The following is a 26,410-nucleotide window of genomic DNA, read 5'->3' as shown; positions in this document are numbered from 1 at the left end:
GGGTTGGTAAAATACCATGGTGCTTGCATTTGCTTGCTCAGGTTTGCCAGACACAGAACCACAAACTGGATGGTTTCACAGCAGAAACTTGTCTCTCAGTTTTAGAAAGTTGGAATCCAAGGCCAAAGTGCTGACTAAGGTATTTTTCTCTACGGGCTGTCGGACAGATTATGTCTTGTGTTCCTTCACTAGTTGCTGGTCACCATGAGATTGCTGGTGATCATCAGTTTGAAGATGCACCATCCTTCTTAAACTCCAGTGTTCACACAGCCTCATTTCTTTGTGTGTGTCTGTGTGCACAGTTCCTCAGTATGCATGACATTTTGGATTAGGGATTTTCATCTCGATGGGATCTAGAATCATACTGGAAACAAATCTCTGGGGATGTCTATAAGGGATTTTCTAGATTGGGTTCATTGAGTTGGGGAAACCCACAGAAAGTGTGAATGAGACTAATCTATGGGCTGAGGTCTAGGACAGAATAGAAACATGGAAGAGAGTTGAGTACGAGTTCCTTCACTGCTCTCTGATTCCTGACTGACATTAGTCACGTAACATGACTAATGGATGCTTTATGCTCCTGCTGCCGTGACTTCCTTGCTTTGATAGACTGTGCCTCCTCTAACTGCAGGCTGAGAAACCATTCCTCCCCAAAGTCGATTCTTTTGTCACAGCATTGTAACTAATAAAGAATCCAACTTAGCCTAACTTGATGAAGTCATCTATCTATGCAGGCCCTGTCTTCAACTAAGGTCACAATGGGGAAATACGATTTAGCCCAGCCCTGTGCTAGTCATGGCTATTAAGTCCCCCCACCTCCTACCCTTCTTTGATAAAGAGAATTCTTGTCCTGTTGCAAACCCTTAAGCCTCCAGCTTTACATGACACAAGCCAACGAATGTACGAAGTTCTCTCTAAGGCTTCCTCTCTCAGCTGCCCTTCTAACTTACTACTGTTTTTAGAAGATGCAAAGAGTTAACAGATTGCAAGCAATCCCCATCTTAGTTCAGTAATAGTGTGAAATGCCAGCAAAGTACAGTTTTAAAATTTATCTTTGGACTTTCCTGGGACAAGAACAAGCAGAGTCGATGAGCAAACAAGATTCAAAGGGAGTATTTACGTGTTTGAAAGAGTGAGCCATTGTTAAGTTTCAGAAGGAAAGTCTCTTCCTATACACTGCAGGTCTTCATTTCGAGCAGCCGATGCTTAGACATATCCCAAGGAAGTGGCCCCATCCTGCGGGAAACCCCAGGATGTTCCCAGGTGGTCCTGGGCATTCACAGTGGGTGACAAACACATATTTGACTTTTAACAGGATGGCTGCTGAGGCGATTTTTTAAGGGCTGAGGCCAAGTAAGGAGGGACGAAACTTGCCATGGTAGGCAGGTAGAGATGCAGAAAGCTGGGTCTGGGAGATGCAGAGGATTTGAGGGCCATGGAGGCTTCTCTGGAAGGACCAAGCTTCTAGTGGTGAAATCCGTCAGGTTGAGTGCACACAAATGGCAAAATGGATACACAGCAGAAGCCATCTTGTAGTCCTTCTCTCAGAATGCCTACATCGAGGTTTGGAATAAGATTTAGGATAATATGATGATCTGTCCATTCTCTTTGTTGTTTTTGACCTAGATCCATATGAAGGGTTTTCTAAAAAATCATTTATCAACAACCCTGAACAAAGAGCCAAATTTCAATAGAGGCTTATCAGCAAGTCCAACATTTTAACAAGCATTTTCTGTATGAAATTCAGCTTGAGAACAAGATAATTGTCAAAAAAAAAAGTTTATGATGTCTTAAAATTTGCTGTTTGTGTCAGGCCTCATTCATAGCTTTCCTAGGGTGCATGCATATGATAGGACACAGGTTTGTCTCATCTCGTTGTGGAATTTGGCTTAAATGGCATGTCTTGCTCACCTGATATGCATTCTGGGATACTAATCTGCAAAGGGAGGCAATGGCCAAGCTAGGGTCAGTTAAGCACATGCACTCTGGCTTTGCCATTACAGAGACTTGATGTAAGGATGGTGACCACTGTTGTGGGATGTTTGCACACTGTGTGAAGATATGTTACTGTGATTTATTTAATAAAGAGCCAAATAGCCAATAGCTAGGCAGGATGGAGGGGTGGGACTTCAGGGCAGAGAAACAGGAAGTAGAAGACGAATTGAAGCATTCATCAGACACCAACATGACAGGGACGGAGTTGGACATACAGAATGAAAGAACAGTAGAGTTATGAGGTTAATATAAATGGGTTAATTAAAGTTATAAGAGCTAGTGGGACAAACCTAAGGTAAGGCCAAGCTTTCATAATTTCATAATTAATAAGTCTCTGTCATTATTTGGCTGGCAGGATAGAGGAAGACTTGTTGCATATGCCACCCAATGTCTACACACACACACACACACACACACACACACACACAGGACCTGAGAAAGCTAAAAAAAAATGTTCAGAACACATGTGTCTTTTCTAAGAGACCCTGCCGTGCAGCAGTGTGCTCGAGCAGCCAGTGCCCTGGGTGAAAATGCCTGCCACTGGGACTCAGCAAATTCCCAAAGCTGGGTTGGTAAAAGCAGCTCCTGCACAGTGCTGCTGGCATGAGGCTAGACCCTCAGGATCTGCTGGGGACAGAGCCAGCCCCAGAGTCCCACAGCAGCACTGCAGCAGTTTAAGGTTTGGTTCATGTGGCCAGAGAACACTGCAAATGCATGGCTGCAAGTGCTTCATAAACTCAGGTCCAGTCCAAGACAACCTCTGAACAAATAGAGTCTGTTTTAAAATGTGCTTAGAGGCTAAAGAGAAAAAATAAAATGGGTATAGACAGTCATAGAAAAAAATAAATAGCTTAAAAATAATAAAATAAAGTCTTTAAAGAAAGAAAGTAATATAAAAAGAATAAGCCACATAAGGATGGGAAATACACAGGATGTCTGGGTCCTGTATGGTGCTTTGTTGACTTTGAATTTTTTAAATGATAATGTACAAAAATAATAGCTGCTCATAGACACTGGATTATGGAAACTGCTAAATTAAACCAACCTATATACTTTAAGAATGTCTTAACTTCAAAATGGAAGTCAGAAAATATGGTACTTGGGGGGAGAGGTTATGCCTTTGTTTCCACAAGATAGTTACAGTTCTCTTCAAAATTAATAAAAATCATATTTAATCCAGAGGAGAGCTCCTGAGGATCTTGACTGCAAATATGAAAGAAAAAGCCAAGAAAGCCTACAAGACAGGTGATGTATAAGCTTGACATGGGAACAGCTCTGAGACTGGATGAGACATGACAAATCTTGTTGCCTACACAGTTCTCATAAGTTATTACTACATAATATCTTTTCATATGGCATGGAAAGAGGTTCATTATACAGTACAAATGAACTTATAAAGTTGATAGATGACTTTTACCTGCCAAGACAGAACAAAAAAAAAATCTTCTTTAGGTGACTTATATACACTGCACATTCTGTACTTGTGTTAGTATAGATATATATGTTACCTTCAAAAGTTTATGTGTTTTCATAAAAAAAACAGACACTAATGGAGACAAGTAGCCTAGGTGATGCAGCCTCTCAGAATGCCTCTGTTACAGTTTCCTCAAAATTCCACATCCAGGGCAACTTCAAAGCTCCTAACTGAGATGGTCCAGCCAAACTCAGATGGCCCTGAGTTTACAAAACACTTGCAGCCATGCATAGACTATCCAGCCAAGACTTCAGATAAGCCTTGCATGTTCCCATTATGCAGAAAATAAATAAAAAAATAACACAGCTAGCTTTTCCAGGACTTGACTATTATCCCAATCTCCTCAGGGTCCCCTAAAAATGTCATCATCCCAGACAACAGGAAGTAGTCTGGAGAGAACATGACATCCACATTCTCAAGAGGCGGGCTGGGTTGTTTTTGGTCATTTGTTGGATTATAGATGTTTGTCATTGATTAGGGAGCTTGGTTACAAGTTGTTATTGGTCCTGTCAGGAAAAGAGCTGAACAAAGGAAATTAGATTAAGGGATCTCTTTCTGAAGAGAAAATAGGGGTAGATATAGTGTAGAAATGATGTATATAAATGAGAGGATAAAAGAGTAGATTGTTGAGTCTACTTTTAAACAGCCACTAGTCTCAAATATTCTACATTGCTATGGATTTTTCTATATTGATACAAATTTAAGGTCATTTTGTTTATATATATATATATATATATATATATATATATATATATATATATATTCCTATTCTTGTTTAAGGTGTTGGACCTATGCAGCTCATTTAAAAATATAATGTAAAGTTTTACTCCTTGAAAGATATTTAAGATAATAAATAAAGACAGGTTAGTAGTAAGTCATCTATAACAATCAAACTTATAATCATGTTAGGTATGTTTTCAAAGTCAAACAGGGATATGTTTTAAATAGATAGATGGTCTTCAAATACTTCAAAGACCTATAGAATATGTCATTTAAAATGTTTTGATAACCTAAGGCTTTTCATGACAGTAAGACACGGCTGCTACTGGTAGCATCAATTTATTTCAAAAAAAAAGAATGATAGGCATTGAATGGCCTCTTTATGACGTTTGCTTTTATTGTGATAAAGTTAGCAACTGGGCAAGCAACTGCCCTTGCCAACTGCTGACAATATGCTGTCCAAATTGGATAAACAGGTTACAGAAGAAGGCAACTGCCAAACTTTGCCAAATCAAGATAGGCTTTCAAAATTCCTGCTTCACAGAAAAGTTTGTCAGATATTCTAGGCCTGTAGGTTGAATATGGATACCTTAATGTTACAAAGGAACCTTGAGTGACTGTCTAGGCAGACAAATGTCTGTCATTTTTATAGTTTCAAAAGTTGGTTGCTTTGTATTTCTTGTTTACTCAGGTGATAGTATATCCTTCTCTGGTCTCTGTTGAGATTGAAGACTAGATGGTTATAGTTACAGTTTTCCTTGTTACAAATTCAGAAAAGAAACTCAGAAAAGAGGTATAAAATATACATGGTTGAGAGACATGAAAACTTAGGCTGTTTATCTAGGAGAATGCTTGAGGTCTAAAAAATTGTTTTGGGTTGATAATACATGTTAGGATAAAAAGTAATTAGGTACAAAACTTTGGACTCACTAAGATAAGAAAGATAATATAATATTTTCTTTAAATTTGTCAAAAACAGACTAGACATTGTGAATGTATTTCTTGTTTGGTAATTGTCCTTATTGTATATAACTTTACTGTGTTAAAGGTAAACCTTTCCTTTTTATTTAGACAAAAGGAGGAAATGTGGGATATTTGTACACTGTGTGGAGATATATTACTGTGGCTAGTTTAATAAAGAGCTAAATGGCCAATAGCTAGGCAGGATGTATAGGCAGGACTTCCAGGTACAGAGAATGGAAGGAGGAGGTAAATCTAAGCATGCATCACACACCAACAAGACATGGAGGGAGTCCGATATACAAAATGAAAGAAAGGTAAAAAGCCATGTGGCAACATGTAAATTAATATAAATGACTTAATTTAAGTTATAAGAGCTAGTGGGATAAGCCTAAACTATAGGGCAAGCTTTCATAATTAATACCTCTGCATATCGTTATTTGGGAGCTGGCTAGTGATACAGAAAAAGACTCATAAGGAACCACAAGACAAGGGCTACAGGTGAGTGTAACTATGCCTGTTGCTAAAGCAGATTTGAAGATAATTCCTAGATTGGGATAATCAGATTACTGCTACCTCTGTACCTGAAGGGAGTAGACAAACGTGCGGAAAGAAGGGGATATCCTTTTTCCCTGTTTATAATAAGTGCTCAGTAAGGCTTTCATTCTGTTTTTAAGTGGCAGGAAAAGGCAGCTAGAGGACAACCCTCAGTCTCAGGCAAACTTACAAGTTCGTCTCAGGCAAACAGGTCTGGGGTATCAGGTCTATTTCACTGTTTATCCAGAACTCACAGGTAGATATGGAATAAGACAAATGGGATTTTTTTATTGCATGAGAGGACAAGTTGAAATCCAATGGAATGTACTGTGTCATTAGTGGCATCAGATGAGGCGAGCTGTGGAGAGGCCAAGTTCACTGGTTGGCACGGCCCTGTGTAGCGACTCCGCTGAGCTTTCCACCTCCTCTTCTTGTAATGTCGTTCGATGAGAGGAGATTTAAAACCAAGTTACATGTCTCTCTCAATGGCTATGTGCTCTGCCCTGAGGTTGGCTTCATTATGAAATCCCACAAGACACAACATTACTTTTAATAGAGCCACAAAAGGTCTCTGTTAGAGTACATTAGCTTCTGACCTTCACACACTCAGTCAATAAGATGGTTCATAAGAAATCAACACTTTGCAAGCATGCAGAGGAAGAAAGACCACTGAAAATTCAGTGGGTTCCAGCCCCTTTCTTATGATGGATTCCCTGTCTCTGCTCTTCCCTAGGCAGTCTGGGAACAGGGCACTGTGCGTCCCAGAGATGATCTTATGACCTTGTTTAAATAGTAAAACCTGCGTCTTTGATCAGTACCCTCCTCTTAGCAATCTTGGGAGAAGCTGTGTTTCTTTAAAATGTTTTGTTATAATATTTAATAAATTAAATTAGCAAGGCTTCTTCATGGTTTATTATAAACTAATAAAACAAAACTACTTCAAATTCCATTCTTGATGTATAATCCTTCTATGCGTATGTCTTATGAAAATAAAAAGTTTATTATAATGTATTACCCTTTTGGAGGCTGCTTTTTCCAAACAACAGTACCTAATTCTTTTCCTCCCTCAAGAAGTGACTGTACTATGGATTACTTTACATTTTCTAGATCTTACGTAAATTGAATTATACACCATATATAGTTTAGATATGGCTTATTTTACTCTGCAGAATTATTTGAATTCATCTATGTTATGGTGTACATGAATAGTTCATTCTTTGTTTTTGTTTTACCTCTTTTCCCATTATATAGATATATAGCATTTGATTATATATTCACCTATTGACAGACATTTGGTTCTGGGGAATATAGATATTTAAAACAAGATTATGAAGAATATCTCTATGTGTTTGTGTGGCATGTTAGCGAATTTTCTCATTGTTGGACCAAAACACCTGACAAAAGCAACCGAAGGATTGGTTGCATGTTGGCTCGCAAACCACTGTGTTGGAGAAGGCATGGCAACCGGAGTTTGGAGCAGCTGGTCACAGTGTGCCCACAGGCAGGAAGGAGAGAGATGAATATTGATGGGTAATACACTTCATATGTCTTTTTCATTCCATCTTGAACCACAGCCCATGGAATGGTGTTGTCCCCATTCCAACTGGGTCTTCCTTCCTCAGTTAAACTTCCCTGGAAATGCTATGATAGACATGCTCAGAGGTATATCTTCTAGATGATTCCAAATTTATCACCAAGTTACAGTGAAAATTAACCATTACATATGGTGAATTAAAATATGGCAATATTTTTACTTCTCTTGACTTAACGCAAACGTGAATAGCTGAATCATATGGTACATGTATGTCAAACTTTCAAAGAAACGTATAAGCTATTTTCCAAAGGGGTTTTACCACTATGCATTCCAACCAAGTCTATGAGAATATCAGTTGCTTCACACCCTCACCAATACTTGGTTCAGACAAGACTTTCCTATGGCTTCTTTTTCTAGCTGCTTTCTAGTCCTTTTCCTGTTTTCTGTGGCTAGTTTGCTGTACACACACACACACACACACACACACACACACACGTGTGTGTGTGTGTGTGTGTACATGTGGAGACCATAGGTCAACATTAGCTATTTTTAGCACTCTCAGCCTTAATTTTTTTTTTTTTTAGACAACATCTTTCACTGACTCTGGAGCTCACTGATCCTCTAGACTAGTTGTCCAATAAGGCACAAGAATCTTGTCCCTGCCACCTTTGTTTTAGGATTATAGGGCCAAACACCATATCTGGTTTTGACCGGGGTGTGGGGAATCTGAACTCAGGTCCTCCTGTTTGCAGAGCAAGTGTTTTACCAACTAAGCTGTCTTCCCAGGTCCCTTTTTCCTTTCAACTTTATTTTTTTTTCTCATGGTTTATTTTTTTATATTTAAAAATTTCCATCTCCTCCCCTCCTCCTCCCCCCTTTACTACAACCTCTCTTCGAGTAGAAAGTGGAAAATGAGTATTGGAAAGACTGAGGCAGATGAGGGAGAAAAACATACCCAAAGCAAAGAAGAGTTATAAAGCAAGAATCTTTATGGTTGATGCAGAGACTTTTAAACAAAAAGAAAAATTAAATTTTGGGTTAGTGAAATGGCTCAGTGGGTAAAGGTGCTTGCTGTCAAGTCTAAAGATCTGAGTTCAATCCTTACATCTTACATTGTGGCAGGAGAGAAACAATTCCCTGGAGTTATCCTTTGACCTCTATGGGTATACCTACATACACAGGAAGAAAGAAAGGGAGGGAGGAAGGGAGGAAGGGAGGGAGGGAGGGAGGGAGGGAGGGAGGGAGGGAGGGAGGGAGGGAGGGAGGGAGGGAGGGAGGGAGGGAGTTTCAAAAATGATTGAGCAGCTCAGCAGTGGTGGCACACACCTTTAATCCCTTCCTTTGGGAGGCTGAAGCAGGTGGATCTCTGTGACCTTGAGGTCAGCCTGGTCTATAAGAGCTAGTTCCAGGACAAGCACTAAAGCTACACGGAGAAACCTTGCCTCGGAAAAAAAAAAAAAGATTGAGCTTTGAAGGCCACTATCACTAGTTCAGACCTGTTTTGTGATTGGCCAATGGGGACATAAAGTCGGGAAAGTAAAGCAGTCCTTGTTCTAGTCCACCCGCATCTTGAGTCTGACATTGCTCTCCTTACTTAAGGTGATAGTAACACTATCTAACACTGGGGTTTGCCTGCTTACTGTGCAAGGCACTTTGTTCAGCCCTCCATGGGTGTTATTAATGATTCCTTTAATCTTGAGGACTCTGATGTTGTGGTCAGTAGCCACCTTTTTAAAAGAAATAACAAATGTTTTTTGGTAAAACTGCCATTTTGAAAGCAATAATTTGTGTGCATATTCCTTGTGTTTAGTAGGTGACAAGGTCAGTGTTTTCTATTCCAGGATTGATAGGAGTCACACTCAGGGGTGCAGGATAAAGACTTAAGGTCAATGAGGAGGCAGCACCCCACCAGCATACATGCAACCCCACATCCACGGCCCATTCTTTTCCACAAAGATCCATGACTTACAAATAAACCAAAACTGAGGACCCAAGTTTACAAAGTTGTTAACCCCTGAGCTAGACTTTTGGGACCCACTTGGACTGGGACCCCAAGACCTTCACTCACACAATGCTGTCCAGTGACTTCTCATCACTTCCTTTGTTAACAAACCTGTCCTCTGATGCGCTGTGGAGGTGAAAAAGATTCAGCCCCCTGGCACACTGCCAAATTACTGCAGAAGGGAATGTCTTCCCACCTCTGTTCCTTCTCCTTCTTTATTAGAAATGCAACAAGTGCTTCAGAAACTGACGATTACAGCATCCAAAGCAGAATGTGGGGTGGGGATGGACATTGTTATGTCTACTTCATACATGACATCGTGTTTTAATAAAACGTAGACACCCGCCCCCCATCCCCAGAACTGTTGCATTGACACTGGGCTATGTTTGGGTGCCAGAAAGACGAGATTGTTAGTAGAGGCTGTAAACAGAACAGTAGCACAAATACGTGAGTCTAACAACAACAACAACAACCAGTGTGTTACCAGGGCTTCAGGCTGGGGCTCATGTGCAACATTATGTTTTTCAAAATCCTATTCATACCTAGGAGGTAGCGTATGCATGGGGGTACACACACATGATCCCCAAAACACTGGGTGTCTTCTTCAATTTCTCTCTACTCTATTTACTGAGGCAGAATGCCTTGCTGAACCTGGAGCCTGCCTAGCTTGTTCGACTAGCCATCTTATCCCTGAGACTCTTGGCCCTGCCCTCTGAATGCTGCGACTGCAGGAGGCTTCCATGCCCACCCTACCTCTGTGTGGTTCTAGGGATTAGATCTCAACTCCTCACACTTGCACAGCAAATGCTTTATCCACTCTATCCACTATGCCATCTCTCTGGCACGCACAATCTTGTTCTTTACTATGGTTCTTTTTCTCTGGCACGCACAATCTTGTTCTTTACTATGGTTTTCTTTTTCCTTTTGCAAAGTCAGTTGTTGCCATAGGCATCCTGCTGCTCTCAAGAATTTGCACAGCATGAAAACAACAGATCTGCACACAGGGATGGTGGGACATAGCCCTTCAGAGTTTCCTCACAGCATGTTTCAAGAGATCCACAAAGGTGGCTTGAATAAGCCAAAAAAAAAAAAAAAAAAATGTGTAGTGCTCCAGAATGATTGAAACCTGCACACACCACTGGACACATTGCTGTGTCACTGACCCCGTGGGTACAGAGGTTGGCATGCCACCATTGATGTCTACTACCAAGGTTCATTCTGCAAGCTTCAGATGATCTCTGAAGAATCATGACTTTTCTTGTTCACATTTAAATGGCTGATTGCCGTCAGCACTGATGGATCAGGGTCTGAGTAGGTAAGTAAGATAATCAAACAGGGAGGATCATTTTGTAGATTCTCCAGTCCTACCTAATGATCTGGAGAGGTAATTTACTAAGTTTAATGTAGAAGCTGGGAAAATTTATTTCAGATCCCCCCCTTCTCTCCCCCAAACCACAACTTATTGCCTCCAGATATATAGTTTATTCACCATGTAAAGACTTCTCCTTCTCAATCTGTTTTGATCTTTTGCGGATGTTCTTGCTCTGCTATAGCAAAGTCTTAGAAAATCAATAAGCTAAAGGCTGATATTTTTAGTATGCATAAAATAGACAAAGGGAGGGGAGAAAAGCCAGCCGTCATTTATTCACATTCAAGTAGAAATAGCTTTACAGACATTGAGATAGGGATGCTCCTTAGAAAGCGAGGTTTTGTTTGGAATTGCTGGAAGGCAGTGTATCAGAAACTAAAGACATGTTCTCCCTGTGGAGGGGTCTTTGGAAAAGAAGAGAGAAGATATTTAAATTTTTGGTATAAAAGGGTATTGTTGGTTTAGCTTATAATTTTCCCCAAAGAAAGACACTGTCTTCATTATTATTGTCATTCCATTTCTAAAGAACAGTTTTCAACATTATTTTTCCTTTTTTAAATTTTCATTAAACTTTTTAAATGTATTTTGCATACCAACCACAGTTTCCATTCCCTCCTCTCATCCCATTCCCTCCCCCCACCTTCTCTCTACCCTCCCCCAGCCACTCCCCAGAAAGGGTAAGGCCTCCCTTGGGAGTCAACAAAACATGCACATCAAGTTGAGGCAGGACCCAGCTCCCTCCCCCTGCATCAAGGCTGAGCATGGTCTCCCTCCATAGAGAATGGGCTCCAAAAAGCCAGCGCATGCACCAGGGCATTATCTTTTTAAGATATGGTGGGCCCATTATGATACGTCTATTTCCCATCTCCCAGCTGCTAAGCACATCACTCTCCCTGTCCTGTTTAATCACCGGAGTAGCATCAGGAGTCAGCTACTGAGAAGATGCCTCCCTGGTGCTTGCTCTGCACCAGATTAAGTCTTCTGCAGATTTTAACTCATCTATCTTCACACCATCCTCTGCAATGGACACTGATAGCTGCCGTCTTACACACGCGGAAGCTAAAATACAAAGACATTGGGTGACTGTCGGCTAGCAAACTCTGAAGCGGGACATGTGCTCCGGCTTCCCGGCTGCAGAGTCAACACTGCTTGCCTCTAGTGTGCATGTGTTTACTAGCAAGGACCCAAGAGTAGCAGGGGTAGGAACGTGCAAAGACACACGACTCAGGAACACCAGAACTGTCCTGGGGTCACAACGAGAAATTAGAAATGTCACCCCAGCACCTAGTTGTACATTTTCTATACTTGGTCACCTGTGACTAATGCGCTGGCCATGGTTCTGGTGTGAAAAGGAGACACATGTATGTGCCTCCCACTCTGTGCAGATTTCAACTCTGACACTTAATATGACAATAAAGCCAGGCATGGTAGTGTAAGCCTATCATCTCAGCTCTTCAGATGCTGGGGCAGGAGGACCCAGTCTAGGTGAGAACCTGTCTCAAGAAAAAAAAGAATATATTGGAAATTCTATAATATATATTAGAATGAAAGGAACAAAGAGACAAGGTGGTTGAGCAGGTGAAGATGTTCTCCTCTAAGCCCAACAATCTAAATTTCTTCTCCACAACCCACATGGCAGAAGGAGAGAACTAACTCCTGCAAACTGTTCTCTAACCTTTACAAGCTTGCTAAATAGCACATGGGTATAATAAATAAATACTTTAAAAGAATGCATGGGGGAATGAGCTGTAATATGAATTTAGCTCATGCAAGGTTCCTTTGAGTTCTTAGTAGACCTTGATTATTGGTTTACGAGATGACTGTCTGCACTGAGAAGCTTACCACTGTCAAAGACAATCTTTGAGGGGAAAAAAAAGAAAGAAAATCTTTGACCTAAGCTGGGGCAGTGCTTCTATAACTTAAGGAGCATAAACATTGTCTGGGCATCCCAATAAATACACATCTGGGGGGGGCACTGGGATTTTACATTCTCCACAAGCTTAATCCGGGTCCTCAAACTCAAACTTGACAGAAAGCACTTCCATGGACAGAAAAGCATTTAGGGAGTTCAGGGGAATCAACACTGGGCCGAAAGGAATGGTGATCTCACCAGGTCTCAGCAATGGAAGGGATGCAAAAATGCATTTGGTCCAATTATCCAATTGGTGCTTTCTGTCCTGTTCCTGGTCGGTCATACTGGCCTTTGAGTTAAGTAAATATTCTTCACTGAGTGTTTCTAATATTCAATGGGAGAAGAGAAATTTTGAAGTGACGCCTAAACTGGAGGAGCAATTCAAGAGCAAGACTTAAGAGACTGCAGGTCTCACACCCAAATGAGCAAGACACGTGCAGGATCTTTTTCAGTGCCTTTGGGTGTTTATTCAAAAGCTTTCATAATCGATGTGCTGTACCAGAGTGTAAGATGAGCGTGCAGATCCTCACAAGCCTTTGCTTCCCACTGTGACATAAAGATTCAGCTCTGATTGACAGGTGAGACTGGATGGCAGATGAGCAGCAGCTGTGTGTGCCTCCTTGGCTGCACAGATAGCACATGCCGGGGCCCTGGGACCAGATATTTTCAGTGAACAGGAATCGCTAGGATCGTGCTATAGTTATGTCCTCCCATCTCAACTGTTGAAGACTGAACCAAAAGACACGTGTTTTGCTTGGTTCTCTGATTGAAGGGCAGCTGACGTCTCTTCTCCCACTCATCCTCGTCCTCCAGCTGTTGCACAGTTCTCTGCTTTCTATTTCAGGTGCCAGGAGAGAGTGAGAAACAGTGGAAACCGGCCCTCGTTGTTCTGACCGAGAAAGATCTTTTAATCTACGACAGCATGCCACGAAGGAAGGAAGCCTGGTTCAACCCGGTGCATTCATATCCACTTCTTGCTACCAGGTAGCCTTGACCGTGGGTTTGGGTGATGTGTTGCGAGTTTGATAGTGTTTTAATCAATTGGGATCATTTCAACACATTCTAGTGTTGCCTAATGGTATGGCCATGGCTGAAAGCGCCTTAAGAATGTTGGTACATATTTAGCCAGGTAAGTTACTGTTATTAAACAAAGCAGCATGGAAACAGCAGACTACCGTCTGTCCTTAAGGCACCAAATTATTTGTGTGACATCCCAGACTGAAATTTTTCCTGGATACCCATCCTATCCCCTAGGAAATAAACTCGATGTATGTGTTTCCAGTCCTGGGGTCCAAATGTACTCATCAAGCAAGGGTCTTCACTTGACAACACAGCAAAGAGCCCGTGCCAATGCCCATTATATTTGCGAGAGTTTCCCTCAAGTAAGTTCCTCGTGGTGTGTGTGATGTTGCTGTGGAAATAGCACCAGCTCATTCTGTTCCTTGGCATCTTTGCTGTATACTAGCTATCCACATGCTTTACAACTTTTCTTAGACTGACTTACCAGGCTGTGATTGACACACAAGAAGCTGTGTATGTAAGGTATGTAATTGGGTGAATGCAGAGGGATGCTCACATTCTTAAAACCATCATTACAGTCAGTACCATAGTGCATATTCACCACCTCGAAAGAACCCCCTGTCCTCTTTATTTTGCATCAGGGAAACCAGGTGCCCTTTGACCAACAACTACCAGTTTCTTCCTCTCTTTAGTTCCTGGTAATAATCATTAGACTCTATGAATTTGACATTTTAGAGTCTCCACGTAAGTTGAATCATGGAGTATCTGTCCCTTTTCTGACTTATTCTACTTAGCTGGATTTTCTTTTTTTAAAAGAATAACATTCAATTATGTACACACACACACACACACACATACACACACACCATATCACATCATATCACTGTAGCATGAATAATAAAAACCCAGAGACAGACATTGGGGTTCAACCTGAAAATCAGAAAAGCAAAAGCAGCCAAGCCACTAGAGAGCTCTTACCTCTTTGAAATCTTCAGACTGAAAGATTGCAAGTTCCTGTCACATCCCGCCTTATATTCCTCTCTAGTGCTGGATTAGAGGCGTGCACCAACACCAACACCGCCTGGCCTCTGTCACTAACTAGTGTGGCTGCCAAAATTAAAGGTGTGTGCCAACACTGCCTGACCTGTATGGCTGCTTTGCACTGACCTTCATGCAAGCTTTATTCATTAAGATACAAATAAAATATCACTACACATCATATTACATTTTCCTTATAGAGGAGCAGTTGGAGACCTTATATTTGCTGAATTCAAGTACATAATTAAGCTAGTGGTAACCGAAAGCAAATGATACTGACCCAATAGTATGCATACTTATGAAAGACAATGGAGAAATAGATCCACCCGTTTGATCTTTGGCAAGGATACCAATAATAGAAGACATACGGGGAAAGAAAGATCACTTTAATAAATGTTTCTGGGAAAATTGGACATACATATGCAAAAGATTGAAATTGGTCCCTTATCTCAAACCACATAGAAAAATCAACTCAAAATAGATTAGGAGCATATTTAAAAGTAAAATCTAAAATCAAGAAACCCCTAGAAGAAAACCTTCTTGACATGGACTTAGCAATATTTTTTGGATATGACACAAAAAAAGCACAAACAATAAAAAGAAAAATAGATAAACAGGATTATAATAAGCTAAAGAGCTTCCAAATGGCAAAGGAAACGACAAAATAAAAAGGAAGCCAACAGGATGTGGGGAAAGATTTGAAAATCATGTATCTGACAAAAGGGTGACAGAATTCAGAACATACAAGGAGGTCCTACATCTCAACAGCATCACACATACACACACACAAGTGCGTGTGTGCATGCGCCTTGATTAGAAATTGGGCTATGGACCCAATGAAACAGTTCTCAGAAGATATACAAATAAACAACAGTTTTGTGTAGAAACAGCTCAACATCACTAATCCTTGGAGAAATGCAAATCACACATATATATTCCCTCACATCCTTTAGATGGCTATTATTAAAAAAGTATAATTTTTTTAAAAAATACTGTTTTTTTTAATGTGGGCATAAGGAGCCCTTGCTTACTATTTCTGGGTTTGCAAAGTGAGGCAGTCACTATGCAAAAGTGTGGAGAATCCTCTAGAAGTTAAAATATAGCTACCTAGCAATCTCACTCCTGGAGATGGATTTAAAGGAATTAACCCTAGTATCTAGAAGAGATGGCTCTCATTGCAGCACCATTGCTACCAGCCAGGTCATGAAAGGGGGTCAAAGGGCATCGCAGCGGCATCCTCTTCCAAGTCCTGAGTGGTAGTCTGGAAAAGTAAGAGCTGAGAATTTCCATCTTAGCCTCTCTCCTTCCAGAACAGTGCCTTCCTCCAGGCTAACCAACCCTCCTGTCTCTCAGAGCCCTCATTTGCTAAATGCACTCGGTGGGTTGTCTGTTCTCTAAAGCCCATGGGGCAATGTGCTTTGGAGAAATAGGTTTTTAATAGACTTTCGCTTTGGCTACCAGCCGCTGTAGGTCATTTACCCTGTTCAGCTTCTCTCTGGAAACTCCATGTGAAGACTTTCATAAACCAGACAATGAAAACAAAGGCCTTTCCCCTCCCCGTTGACACAGAAGATGGTGCCTCTATGCAAATCCATGCAGGGCTTCCCAATGAGCCATGGAAGTCAGGGTTCCCTCCAGCTGTAACTGGAGCTGTTCTCTGATTGTACACAAAACAGACTCTTAGAGGTGAAGGGGGACTCGGGGGTGGGGGAAGCTGGGCTGAGGTTTTCAGGTTCTCAGCAGAATCATTTCTGGGAGTGGTAGGGAAACAGGGTCCTTCCTTGTAGACACTACCCCAGCTTGGAAATGCAGACTGCTTCGCTAACTTCTTATCCATCTTTGTTTACCTCCTGCATCAGATGCTTCTTTCTTCTTGTGACCAAATATTAGATAAGAATGGTTTATTCTGGCTTACAGTTTGAGAACAGACAGTCCATCCTGCGGGTAGGCATGATAACAGGAACATGTGACAACTGGTCACGACGCATCCTTAATTAGGAACTGTCATGACAACTTAATCCTGCACTTCCTGTCACTCCACCTAAAGAGAGAAAGCAGTGCCTTGGGCCCCAGTGTGAAGGGAACATGTAGTTGCGGGTGGTATTAAGCCCGTTTCTGTTGGTGTTTGCAATCTTTCTTGGCTCTCTAGGAATTGTTGTGTATCCTCTCATCACACCGACGCTCCTTCCAGGCCACAGATTCTAGAAGTTTACAACCTGGCTCCAAATGCCAGCTTTGTCCTTCTAAGCAAATGCCTTCTCATTTTGCCTTACATTATTTGTCTGTAATACGAGAAGCACTGTCTACACCCACCTGATTGGCTGCGGTGATCATTACAGCAATGCGAATTTCTTAGAGTAGGATTGACACATAGGAAGTGCTCAAACACTATTTTTCACCCTTCCTTTACTTGGCGCCCACAAGTATATTGCTACCTTTCAAAAGCACTGCAAACTCGTGACCAACTAAGCTGTGCAGGTGGCCGGTCACCATAGCACCATCCATGACATCTTTTAAAAGCTAATTATCAAAGGAGTAAAAAGTAAGCAAACGCAAAGTAAAAAATATTTCTTTATCTTCTCAGACGCAGAGTTTAGATTTGATCATTTGGGAAGAAAACAGGAGCATTCAGAGTGGAGGAGAGACTGGGATAGAGGAGCAGCATGGGTGATTTAGAGCAGGTCTCGAGGATGCGCACACAAGGGCACAGAGGAGCCTGCTGTCTTGCACGCTGACTGAAAATAATGAATGATAAAAATGAAAAGTGTCTTTCAAATACTTTCACGAACCAGTTATATTTTCTGACAAAGAGGTAAATGGTTTGACAGACCTGGGTTTAAACTCAGGATGTCATAGTCAAGCCCTGTTTAATTTTCTATTTGTGGCATGTTAGTGCTCACAAAGCTGAGTCTTGAGTTTTGAATAAGGAGTCTTCAACCTGCAGTTAACCTGGAGAAATAAACAATAGAAACTCATTCTCTGAGAATCCCAGAGGCTGGAAGTCTGGGAAGGAGGACAGTGGGGGGAGGGAGGGTGTCAGTGCAGTCGTTTCTGGTGACCTTTCTCTTCCTGGGTTAGGACAGCTATCTTCTTTCAGTGTCCTCCCTCACTCAGCCTCTTTCTTGGTACACATCTGGGGACGGTGCCAGTTCCTCGGTGTCTCTCCATACGAGGATTGGGACCCCATTCTTTATGACCATATTTACCTGAAGTAGCTCCTCAGAAATCCTAGTCCAAAATGTGGTCGATCATACTAAGGCAGTGAAAACTTCAGCGTGTGAATTGAAGATGGTGCACAGTTCATGCATTCATGCATGCATGCATTCATGCATTCACCACTTTGCTCAGAGCAATGACCTGAACAGCCTTATTTAACATGTCTGGCACAAGTCACTGCCAGGTGCCTCTCTTCCCCTTAGCGGTGCTGGGGAGCTTTGTTCAGATTGTCACAGGTGCTGTCTACTAGCTGGCACCACAGCCAATAGGAAAGTGGTTTCTTCTAAACTGAGTTACTTCTTCGCCTACTTCACTACTGATTTATTTGGTTGAGTTTTTGTTTGTTTTTTGTTTTTCGTTTTTTGAGATAGGGTTTCTCTGTAGCTTTGGAGCCTGTCCTGGAACTAGCTCTTGTAGCCCAGCCAGGCTGGTCTCGAACTCACAGAGATCCGCCTGCCTCTGCTTCCTGAGTGCTGGGATTAAAGGCATGCGCCACTACCGCCCAGCTTGGTTGAGTTTTTTAAAGGCCCAGGCATAGATAATTAGAGACAGATGATAGATAGATAGATAGATAGATAGATAGATAGATAGATAGATGATAGATAGATAGATAGATAGATAGATGATAGATAGATAGATAGATGATAGATAGATAGATAGATAGATAGATAGATAGATAGATGATAGATAGATAGATAGATAGATAGATAGATAGATGATAGATAGAGATAGATAGATAGAGATAGATAGATAGATAGATAGATAGATAGACAGACAGATAGATGATAGATAGATAGATGATAGATAGATAGATAGATAGATAGATAGATAGATAGATAGATAGATAGATGATAGATAAGAGAGAGAGGCAGATAGATATGAAAACTTGATTGCTTTTCATAGTAGTGGTATCAGAAGGGCCCATAGCATGTATCACCACGTAGAGTTTACAATCAGCCATCTCTCCCACTGACAAGCTTCTGTGGCTTCTCTGGGCTTGGGGAATTTACAAGGTGCCTCTGATTTACAACAACACACTCAGGACTTTTGCGATCATGCTGTAATTTTAGTTATTCTCGCCTCTCTACTTTTTATGAGTCCCTGAGAAAGTATATTTTGCTTAGCTAAAGTTTGTTTGAGACTGCTGAATATCTTTTAAAGGTCCACTAATCCATAGGCACTAGAAGTATTTTTTATTTATTTATTTTTTATGTATACAATATTCTGTCTGTGTGTATGTCTGCAGGCCAGAAAAGGGAACCAGACCTCATTACAGATGGTTGTGAGCCACCATGTGGTTGCCGGGAATTGAACTCAGGACCTTTGGAAGAGCAGGCAATGCTCTTAACCTCTGAGCCATCTCTCCAGCCCCCAACTAGAAGTATTTTTATTATTGTTGTTGTTGTAATTGGTAAATCACATGAGTCTACAGAGAGTGAGGATTACGGTCACAGTTTTTCTGGCATTCTAGGGAAGATTTAATGAAGACATTTTGCTCACCCGGTCCCAGTGGCTGATAGAAGTTTGGAAACACAAAGCTTGCAAAGAGAGTGACGCCACTATGAGCCCTGCTTGCTGACCTGTGAGCCTGAGAGAAGGGTGTAGGGCAGGCAGAGGAGGAAATGATGAGCTCACACTTCTCTGCTTTCATGCCACCTGGGAGCCAGGAATATGGAACACTGCTACCTAGCATGCTGGGTAGGTGTTGCTGCCTTAGGAATGAACCTGGTTTCCGATGCTAAAAGTAGTTGTAGCCTCAGGCCAACCTTCAAAAGTTTAGAAACTCTTGCTTCTGGGAATATGACCAATTGCATTTGTTAAATGGTAAATTAGAAACAGACTATAGTGTTCATGCTCAGCCTGGAAGGCATGCTCATTCTTCGGGAATGGGGCATATTTATTCCATGGGCCTGCCCTAGGGTGGCAGGGAAGGATTAAAGGCTCTAGGCTGTAGATTGTACCCAGTCAAATTGTCAGGTGCGAGGTGTGCTTTCTCCCCACTGCCTCTTCATCTGGAGCTAGCCTTCTCTTTGGTGTCTGGTTCCTGCCCTCCTGTCTACTAAACTATGAGCTCTTCAGGACAGAATGAAAACTCACTATTTAGTTCAGTTCAGCCTCCAACCCATGAACCCAGCCTTGAAAGTGGTGGCTGACTTGGACATTAGACAAAAGGAGTTCCATGAATCTGGAGGCCTCGCTTACATGTTCTTGAGGAAATGATCATCGTACCTCAACATCCAAGTTTCTTCATCTGTGTTATAAAACAGTGGTATCTTCTGTTTCCCATACTTATTGCTAAGAATAATGGAGATTATATATGTAAATATAAAACATAAGACTGAGACATGCCAATGAGCGCTCAGTAAACAACCCTAGCAATTGTGAGGATCTGAAAATATCACTCAAATGATAAGTAGCTTGACCCACATCATCCTAAAGGAAACATTATATTGTGTTGGAGATACCTGATGTCTTAATATCGTTAAGACATGAAGACCAGGATTAAGAATAATTGTTGGCTGATCTGTAGAGGGCAGGAAGTGTGGGAAAAGGTAGAAGATTCATATCACAAGGCTAGCTCTAAATGCCACATGCCACATGCCAACGGAGTCATGCATAGTCATAAAACCAAAACTATAGGAAGAGATGGCAGAGTAGCAGAATTTTTGAAAAAAGAAATTGTGGGAGAGAGAAAGCCAGAAGTTGTAAGAACTGGTTGGTCAGGTGATCATACGTGGTTCAGTGCCCAGGAGAACAGTTTAGTTGGCATTGACTTACATGGAGAGGCTCTCAAAGAACTCTTTGGTATGTGGGTTCTGTGCACTGGGGCACATGTTGAACTCATTGAAACATAGATGGCACAAGACAATATTAAGAGATGAACAGAAATGACGCGGAATGTCTAATAGTGTTAGATGATGAAAAGACAGCTCACTTTAGAAGACAGCCTCCTAAGGCTTTGACCTATTTTGAAATGAGACGATCCATTAGGTCACAAGTCTTGTTTAGCTGTGGCGAGGAGCATACTATGAATAAAAGAAACCCGCGGATGACCTGAAGTCAACTTTACTTTTTCATTTTAGTTTTCTGTTCTCTCTCTATCTGGTGGAATTTGCCCCTCCCCCTTCTAGTATGATAGAAAGAGCATGGGCCCTGTAGGCTTACAGAACGGGCTTATAGAACAATTTCTGAACTGTAAATATGGGATCCTAGGCATCTAGTTGACCACACATAGACTCCTTATGTAGGTGAATTCGGAAATACTGTGTTCAAGAAGGTGCTGTAGAAACAAACACATTGGTGCAAGCTTTCATTTGTGAGCCTCTCCTTCTCACTCTTCGTACTGACTCTGAGAGCTGGCTGTGAAAGGCCACGGGCAAATGAGAAAACGCGTGGAGGGCGCTCTCTCATCTCCACTCGGCTAATACCGGGAAATTGTCACCAGTGGGCTCTGAACTGCCATCCCGTTCATGCTCCTGTGTTAGGTGCATCTCTATGGCTTAGTCACGATCTCTCAGTACTGCAAACTCTCTGGAAGAGAGAGTTTTGAGTGACTGTCCCCACTATATTCTGACGAATGAAATTTAGATAATGCATCATCATCTCTTCCTGGGGGTGGGGAGGTCCTGGGTCACCCCTCTCCACCCCCAATTTGACCCTTGTCAACGATGGTGCCCTTGCTCTGTTTCTGAGACGTCTATGGACTGATGGGCCTCACTGGGGTGAGCAATGGATGAAAGTTCTTAGGGTCAACAGAAATTTTAAAAGATCTAACCAGTGGCTTTTTCTTCCTTTCCTTTTCTCCTCCCTCTTTCCCCCTCATTTCTCTATCTTCCTTTCACCCTCTTCCCTTCCCCTTCCCGTTTCCCCTTCCCCTCCCCCCCTCTCTCCGTGGTTTGCATCGTAGCATCTGTTGGGAGATGCTAATTACAGCAATTAAGTAAAATGAGTATGTAATATTGCTTAGCAACCCAGTTACCTAATATGTAATTTCCCTAATTTGGCTGAATCTGTGTGCTGCAACTGTTGTTGCCTTAATTAAGGATATTAATAATAATGTTTGTACATGGAACATTTTATGCAACATTCTCTAACACCTATCTGGAATTAAATTAGTATATAAGTATCCCTTATGAGACAGTTTTTTTTTTTGATTGCTTGTTTATTTGTTTTTCTCAAAAAGAAGTCAGGCTAGGAGCCATGTCTGAGGACTCTGAAATAAATATGTAGCCTAGTATGTCCCTCATTGGCTGAGGGAGACACACTTGCCATGATCTCCTACAAGAACAGTATCCTAAAGCAAGCTCCTCAAATCTGGAATAAAAGGTTTGGGCCTGAAAGTGGTCTTACCATGCATCTAGTCTAAGCTTCATCTAAGATACACTTTGGGCATGAGAAGTAGTGTGTATGTGTGTGGGGGGGTGTATGCACGCACGTGCACAGGCACATGTGCATACAGGTACACATGAATATGTATCTGTTTGTGAAAGATGAAGGTGGACATCCAGTGTCTCCTTAATTGCATGCACTTTATTTTGTGAGTCAGGATCTCTGACTGAGCCCAACTCTCAGGAGGGCACCTATGGTGACTAGCCACCAAGGCCTAGGGATTCTCCTGTCTCCTCCTCTCCAGTCATGGACTATAGACATGCCAAGCAACACCTGACTTTTACAGGGGTCCTGGGAATACCATCTCGAATCCTCCTGCTTACATAGAAATCATTTTACTGACGGATGATCGATTGATTGCACTAGTCCCAGGCTTGGTGACGTAATCTGAAGGTACTTTTAATGTTTTACCTAGGAACCCATTATGTGTGTGTGTATGTGTGTGCATGCATGCACACACACACATGCATGTATGTAATCCATGTCAATTAGTGGAAAATCTTAATGAGCCTCACCTTTTTGGAAAAAAAAATGAGCTTCTACTTTGCCATCCAAAGCGGTAACTTTAATTCTCTAAGCCAGCAAGTTACTGCTAAAAAACCATCAGTGGCTAAAGATAGACTTAGAGGAAAAAACAGAAGTACCTATCAGGCATCCTCAGGAACTAATTCATCCTCATTCCCTCTAGGCCCACGTACGCTATTAAGTGAGCACAAAGCCAAATTCTTAGATGGCCATTTGCCATTTCTGGCCTGAGTGTTAAGGGGCTAAGGATAGGGGAAGTCGTGTACAGATGCTGTTGTTAAGCCACAACTCTTGATGTGGGTGTCCTCTTGGTTGCCTGACTCTTCTTTCAGTTGCTTAGTAATATTTCCTGAGGTTTTCTCTTGGCCAGGAATTGTGCTAGGTGCTAAGGATACAGCAGGGAGTAGTCAGACAAACACTCCCACCCTGCTCTAACTTACATCGTAATGATAATGGTGGTGTCCCAGTGTCCCGGTTAGGGGTTAGGATTCCCGTTCCTGTGATGAAGCACTATGACTGGAGAAATTTGGGGAGGAAAAGGTTTATTCACCATGCACTTCCACATCACTGTGCATCATGTTAGGAAGTCAGGACAGGAACCTGAAGAAAGGAGATGATGCAGAGCTATGAAGGGATGCTTCCTGGCTTGCTTCCCCTGGCTCGCTCAGTCTGCTTTCTTATAGAACCCAGGACCACCAGAATGGATGGGGCCCTCCCCCATCAATCACTAATTAAGAAAACACCTTACAGGTGGATCTTATGGAAGCATCCTCTTCTGATTTCCTCCTTTCAGATAACTCTAGCTTGTGTCAAGTTGACACAAAACTAGCCAGCGCAGATGGCCACTTGAATATATTCCAGGCTGACCAAGGCTGCATGCAGCATTCACACGCCACCTTATTTACTCCTGATGTGAGGTAGGAAGATTCTTATCCTTCCTCTGGAGTTGAGGGAACCGAGCTGAGGAGAGTTTAAGAAAGTAGCCTGCCAGTAAGCAGCCGAGCTGGAGGTTAAACCCGAGTCATTGACTCTTGCCACTCTGCCTCTTCTACCTAGGGCTTCACTCTGTTGTCTCCCCTCACAGTGTTCTATGGTCCTGTGCGGTTTCTGTTGCTGTTTGATTATCCATTCATGTTCCTAACTAATAAAAATGTAAAACACTGCCGGAGGTTGTGGTTTTGCTTCCAACCCTGGGACCAGATCTTCACTTTATAAACAAGGAACAAAATCATCCTTGGATTGCTCAGTTTCAGAGGAAGCTTAAATGACAACTGAAAGCCTGTCTCAGGGTGCCAGTGTGTTTTCCTTGCTGGGTAGAAGAGTTACCTTTTTAGGATAAAGCATTTCCTGGGTTGCTCGAGTTTATTTCCTGCTACAGATAAGAGACAGATGGTCATATTTTTAAGGATACACAAATAACCTAAAATGTAAAATAATTGAAAGATAAATAGCAGCTATTTCTGAATTCCCCTGAGACTGCAAAACAGGAAAAGGGATCTTTGGGAAGAATCTTGGGAGGAGTACAAACATGCTGCTGCTGGCAGGATGGGAAGAAAAACCTCAGTCGGGAAGGTATTAGCCCCACCTTTTCAGTGCCCAGATGATGACTTAACATCTACTGTCATTTCTACTTGACATTCAGTTCCCCCAATCTAGCTATGTTACTGAGAATGGTCTACAAATAAAGAACCTGTTGGGAAGCCCTTTACTTAGCCCAAATTTTCAGAACACTTCAACCTAGATCAACTGTGTACCTGCATAGTTTCCATTTTGAAATTAAATTTGAATTATAAACACATTTGAAGAGCATTCAACCATGCTGATATCCAGTCTACGTCTATCATGTGTCAAGCGGAGCATTGAGATCATTCAGTCAATGAGACAGCAGAGCAGCCTCTTCCTCTGGTGAGTGAGTCTACCCATGAGACCAAATGTATAGCTTCACTGTTGTGATGGGAGTGGCGGGCTGCTTCCCGCCACCCTGCTAGCTTTATCCGAAATAATTACACGGAAACCGTATTCTTTTAAACACTGCCTGGCCCATTAGTTTCAGACTCTTAACGGCTAATTCTCATATCTTGCTTTAACCCGTATTTAGTAATCTGTGTAGCACCACGAGGTAGTGGCTTACCAGGAAGGATCTTAGCCTGCATCCATCTCGGAGAGGAGAGCTATGGCATCTGCCTGAGGCGTCTGCCTGACTCTGCTTTCTTTCTCCCACAATTCTGTTCTGTCTACTCTGCCTACCTAACTTTCTGTTCTATTAAAGGGCGGAGGCAGTTTACTTGCTTCACAACTGTAGCCTGTGTGTATTGTGTTCCACCTACATATGGACAGCATAGGAAAAACCCCACACACAAATAAATGCAGAGGACAAAGATGAGGAAGTCCATATTCCAACACTGAATTGCCACTAACATTAACCAACACACAAACAAAACACTGGAAATAGGCTGAGTCTGAATGTCTATGTTTTTAGTAGTACAAAGTCCTAATTCTAATAATTGAAAGATCTGGGTTCATTTCCAACTCAAGTTTTTTTAAAAATTATATAGTCTTTGTTTCTTGGGGGGGGTGATCTAATATTAAAAAGAACAATATTTTTCTAAAAAATTAATAAAATCACCTATAAAATTGTTTGAGGTTTTAGTGGACTTGTTTCTACACTTTCTTTTCATACAGTTGAGCGGTGTGTTTAGAACTTCATAAACAATAAATGTCTTTCCATATTGACACATAATATTTATAAAAATAATCTTACGGATCTATGTAATGCTCCATCCAGAGGATTTGCACACATGCACACAGTAAATACTTGGAGTCGTGTAAATTCAATTCAGGGTAAGTATCCTTTTATCTCCAGTATATACACTAGGTACCAGAAATAGCTATGTGTTTTTATCTCAGTGTTTTAAGACAGTACTGTACCAATATTGGCATACTTAATAAACCATAATATACCTGAATGCTCTCCTTGGATGGAAGGCTTTTTGGCCTTTAATATAAATACTGCATAACTCAGACTTGATGTGTTGAGAAATCAAATTTTCCTCTTTCCTTCTCACTCAGTGAGAATTCGGTGATGGGATAAACACTGGAGAATTCCAGTAGCCACATCTCTGAGTTTCCCTGTCCTTTCTTCCCCCACGGAGTACTTTTGGTACACAGCACGAGTCTGCCTGGTTCAGGGCTTCTTATACCTGTTACATTCTGTTGTCTAATCCATCCCTTCACCCCCAAAGCTACCAAATGGGTATTTCTTAACTAATTGCATTTTATAGTTATAATTGGTTTCAATGTTATAAACTCTCTTGAAAAAATGATTTGCGATGCATTTTTCTCTCTATTTGTCCCTGTCTCTCTGTCTCGTTTCTCTTTCTCTCTCTCTTTCTGACAACTGCACATCTTTTTCTCACTTTGCTTCTACCTGTAAGATACAGTACCACCAGCATCTGATTGTGACGGAAATGAGGTCACTGATGGAAATCATTTAGGGACCGGAAAATGAAAACAACTTAAGACAGTCAAGGCCTAAAGGAACAGTTTTTTTTTTTTGAATGCTGACCATGACATCCAAGACTCTGAACTAAATGCTTTTAAAATTTTTATCATATCTACCCTAGTCCTATGGGTCAGGAATTAAACTTCTAAGGGTAAGGAATAAAAATATTGGTTGAGTATGAGCCACATGCTGGTTTCTGAGCAAGTAACAATCTATT

At 41.6% G+C, this 26,410-nt stretch overlaps 1 protein-coding gene across 1 annotated transcript in view; it reads left to right on the top strand.

Moving 5' to 3' along the window:
• The window catches only part of Sntb1 (syntrophin beta 1), a 233,893-nt gene that overhangs the window by 197,247 nt on the left and 10,236 nt on the right, over window positions 1-26,410 (top strand). Inside the window, exon 4 of the mRNA XM_038341200.2 lies at window positions 13,348-13,487. Coding sequence (XP_038197128.1) covers window positions 13,348-13,487 — 140 coding nt within the window. The remainder of the gene's footprint in view (window positions 1-13,347; window positions 13,488-26,410) is intronic.

This window comes from Arvicola amphibius, chromosome 9 (assembly GCF_903992535.2).
Source record: "Arvicola amphibius chromosome 9, mArvAmp1.2, whole genome shotgun sequence".
In the NCBI taxonomy this organism is placed as follows: domain Eukaryota; kingdom Metazoa; phylum Chordata; class Mammalia; order Rodentia; family Cricetidae; genus Arvicola; species Arvicola amphibius.
Note: the sequence above shows the minus strand (reverse complement) of the source record. Positions and strands in the feature narration are given on the sequence as shown.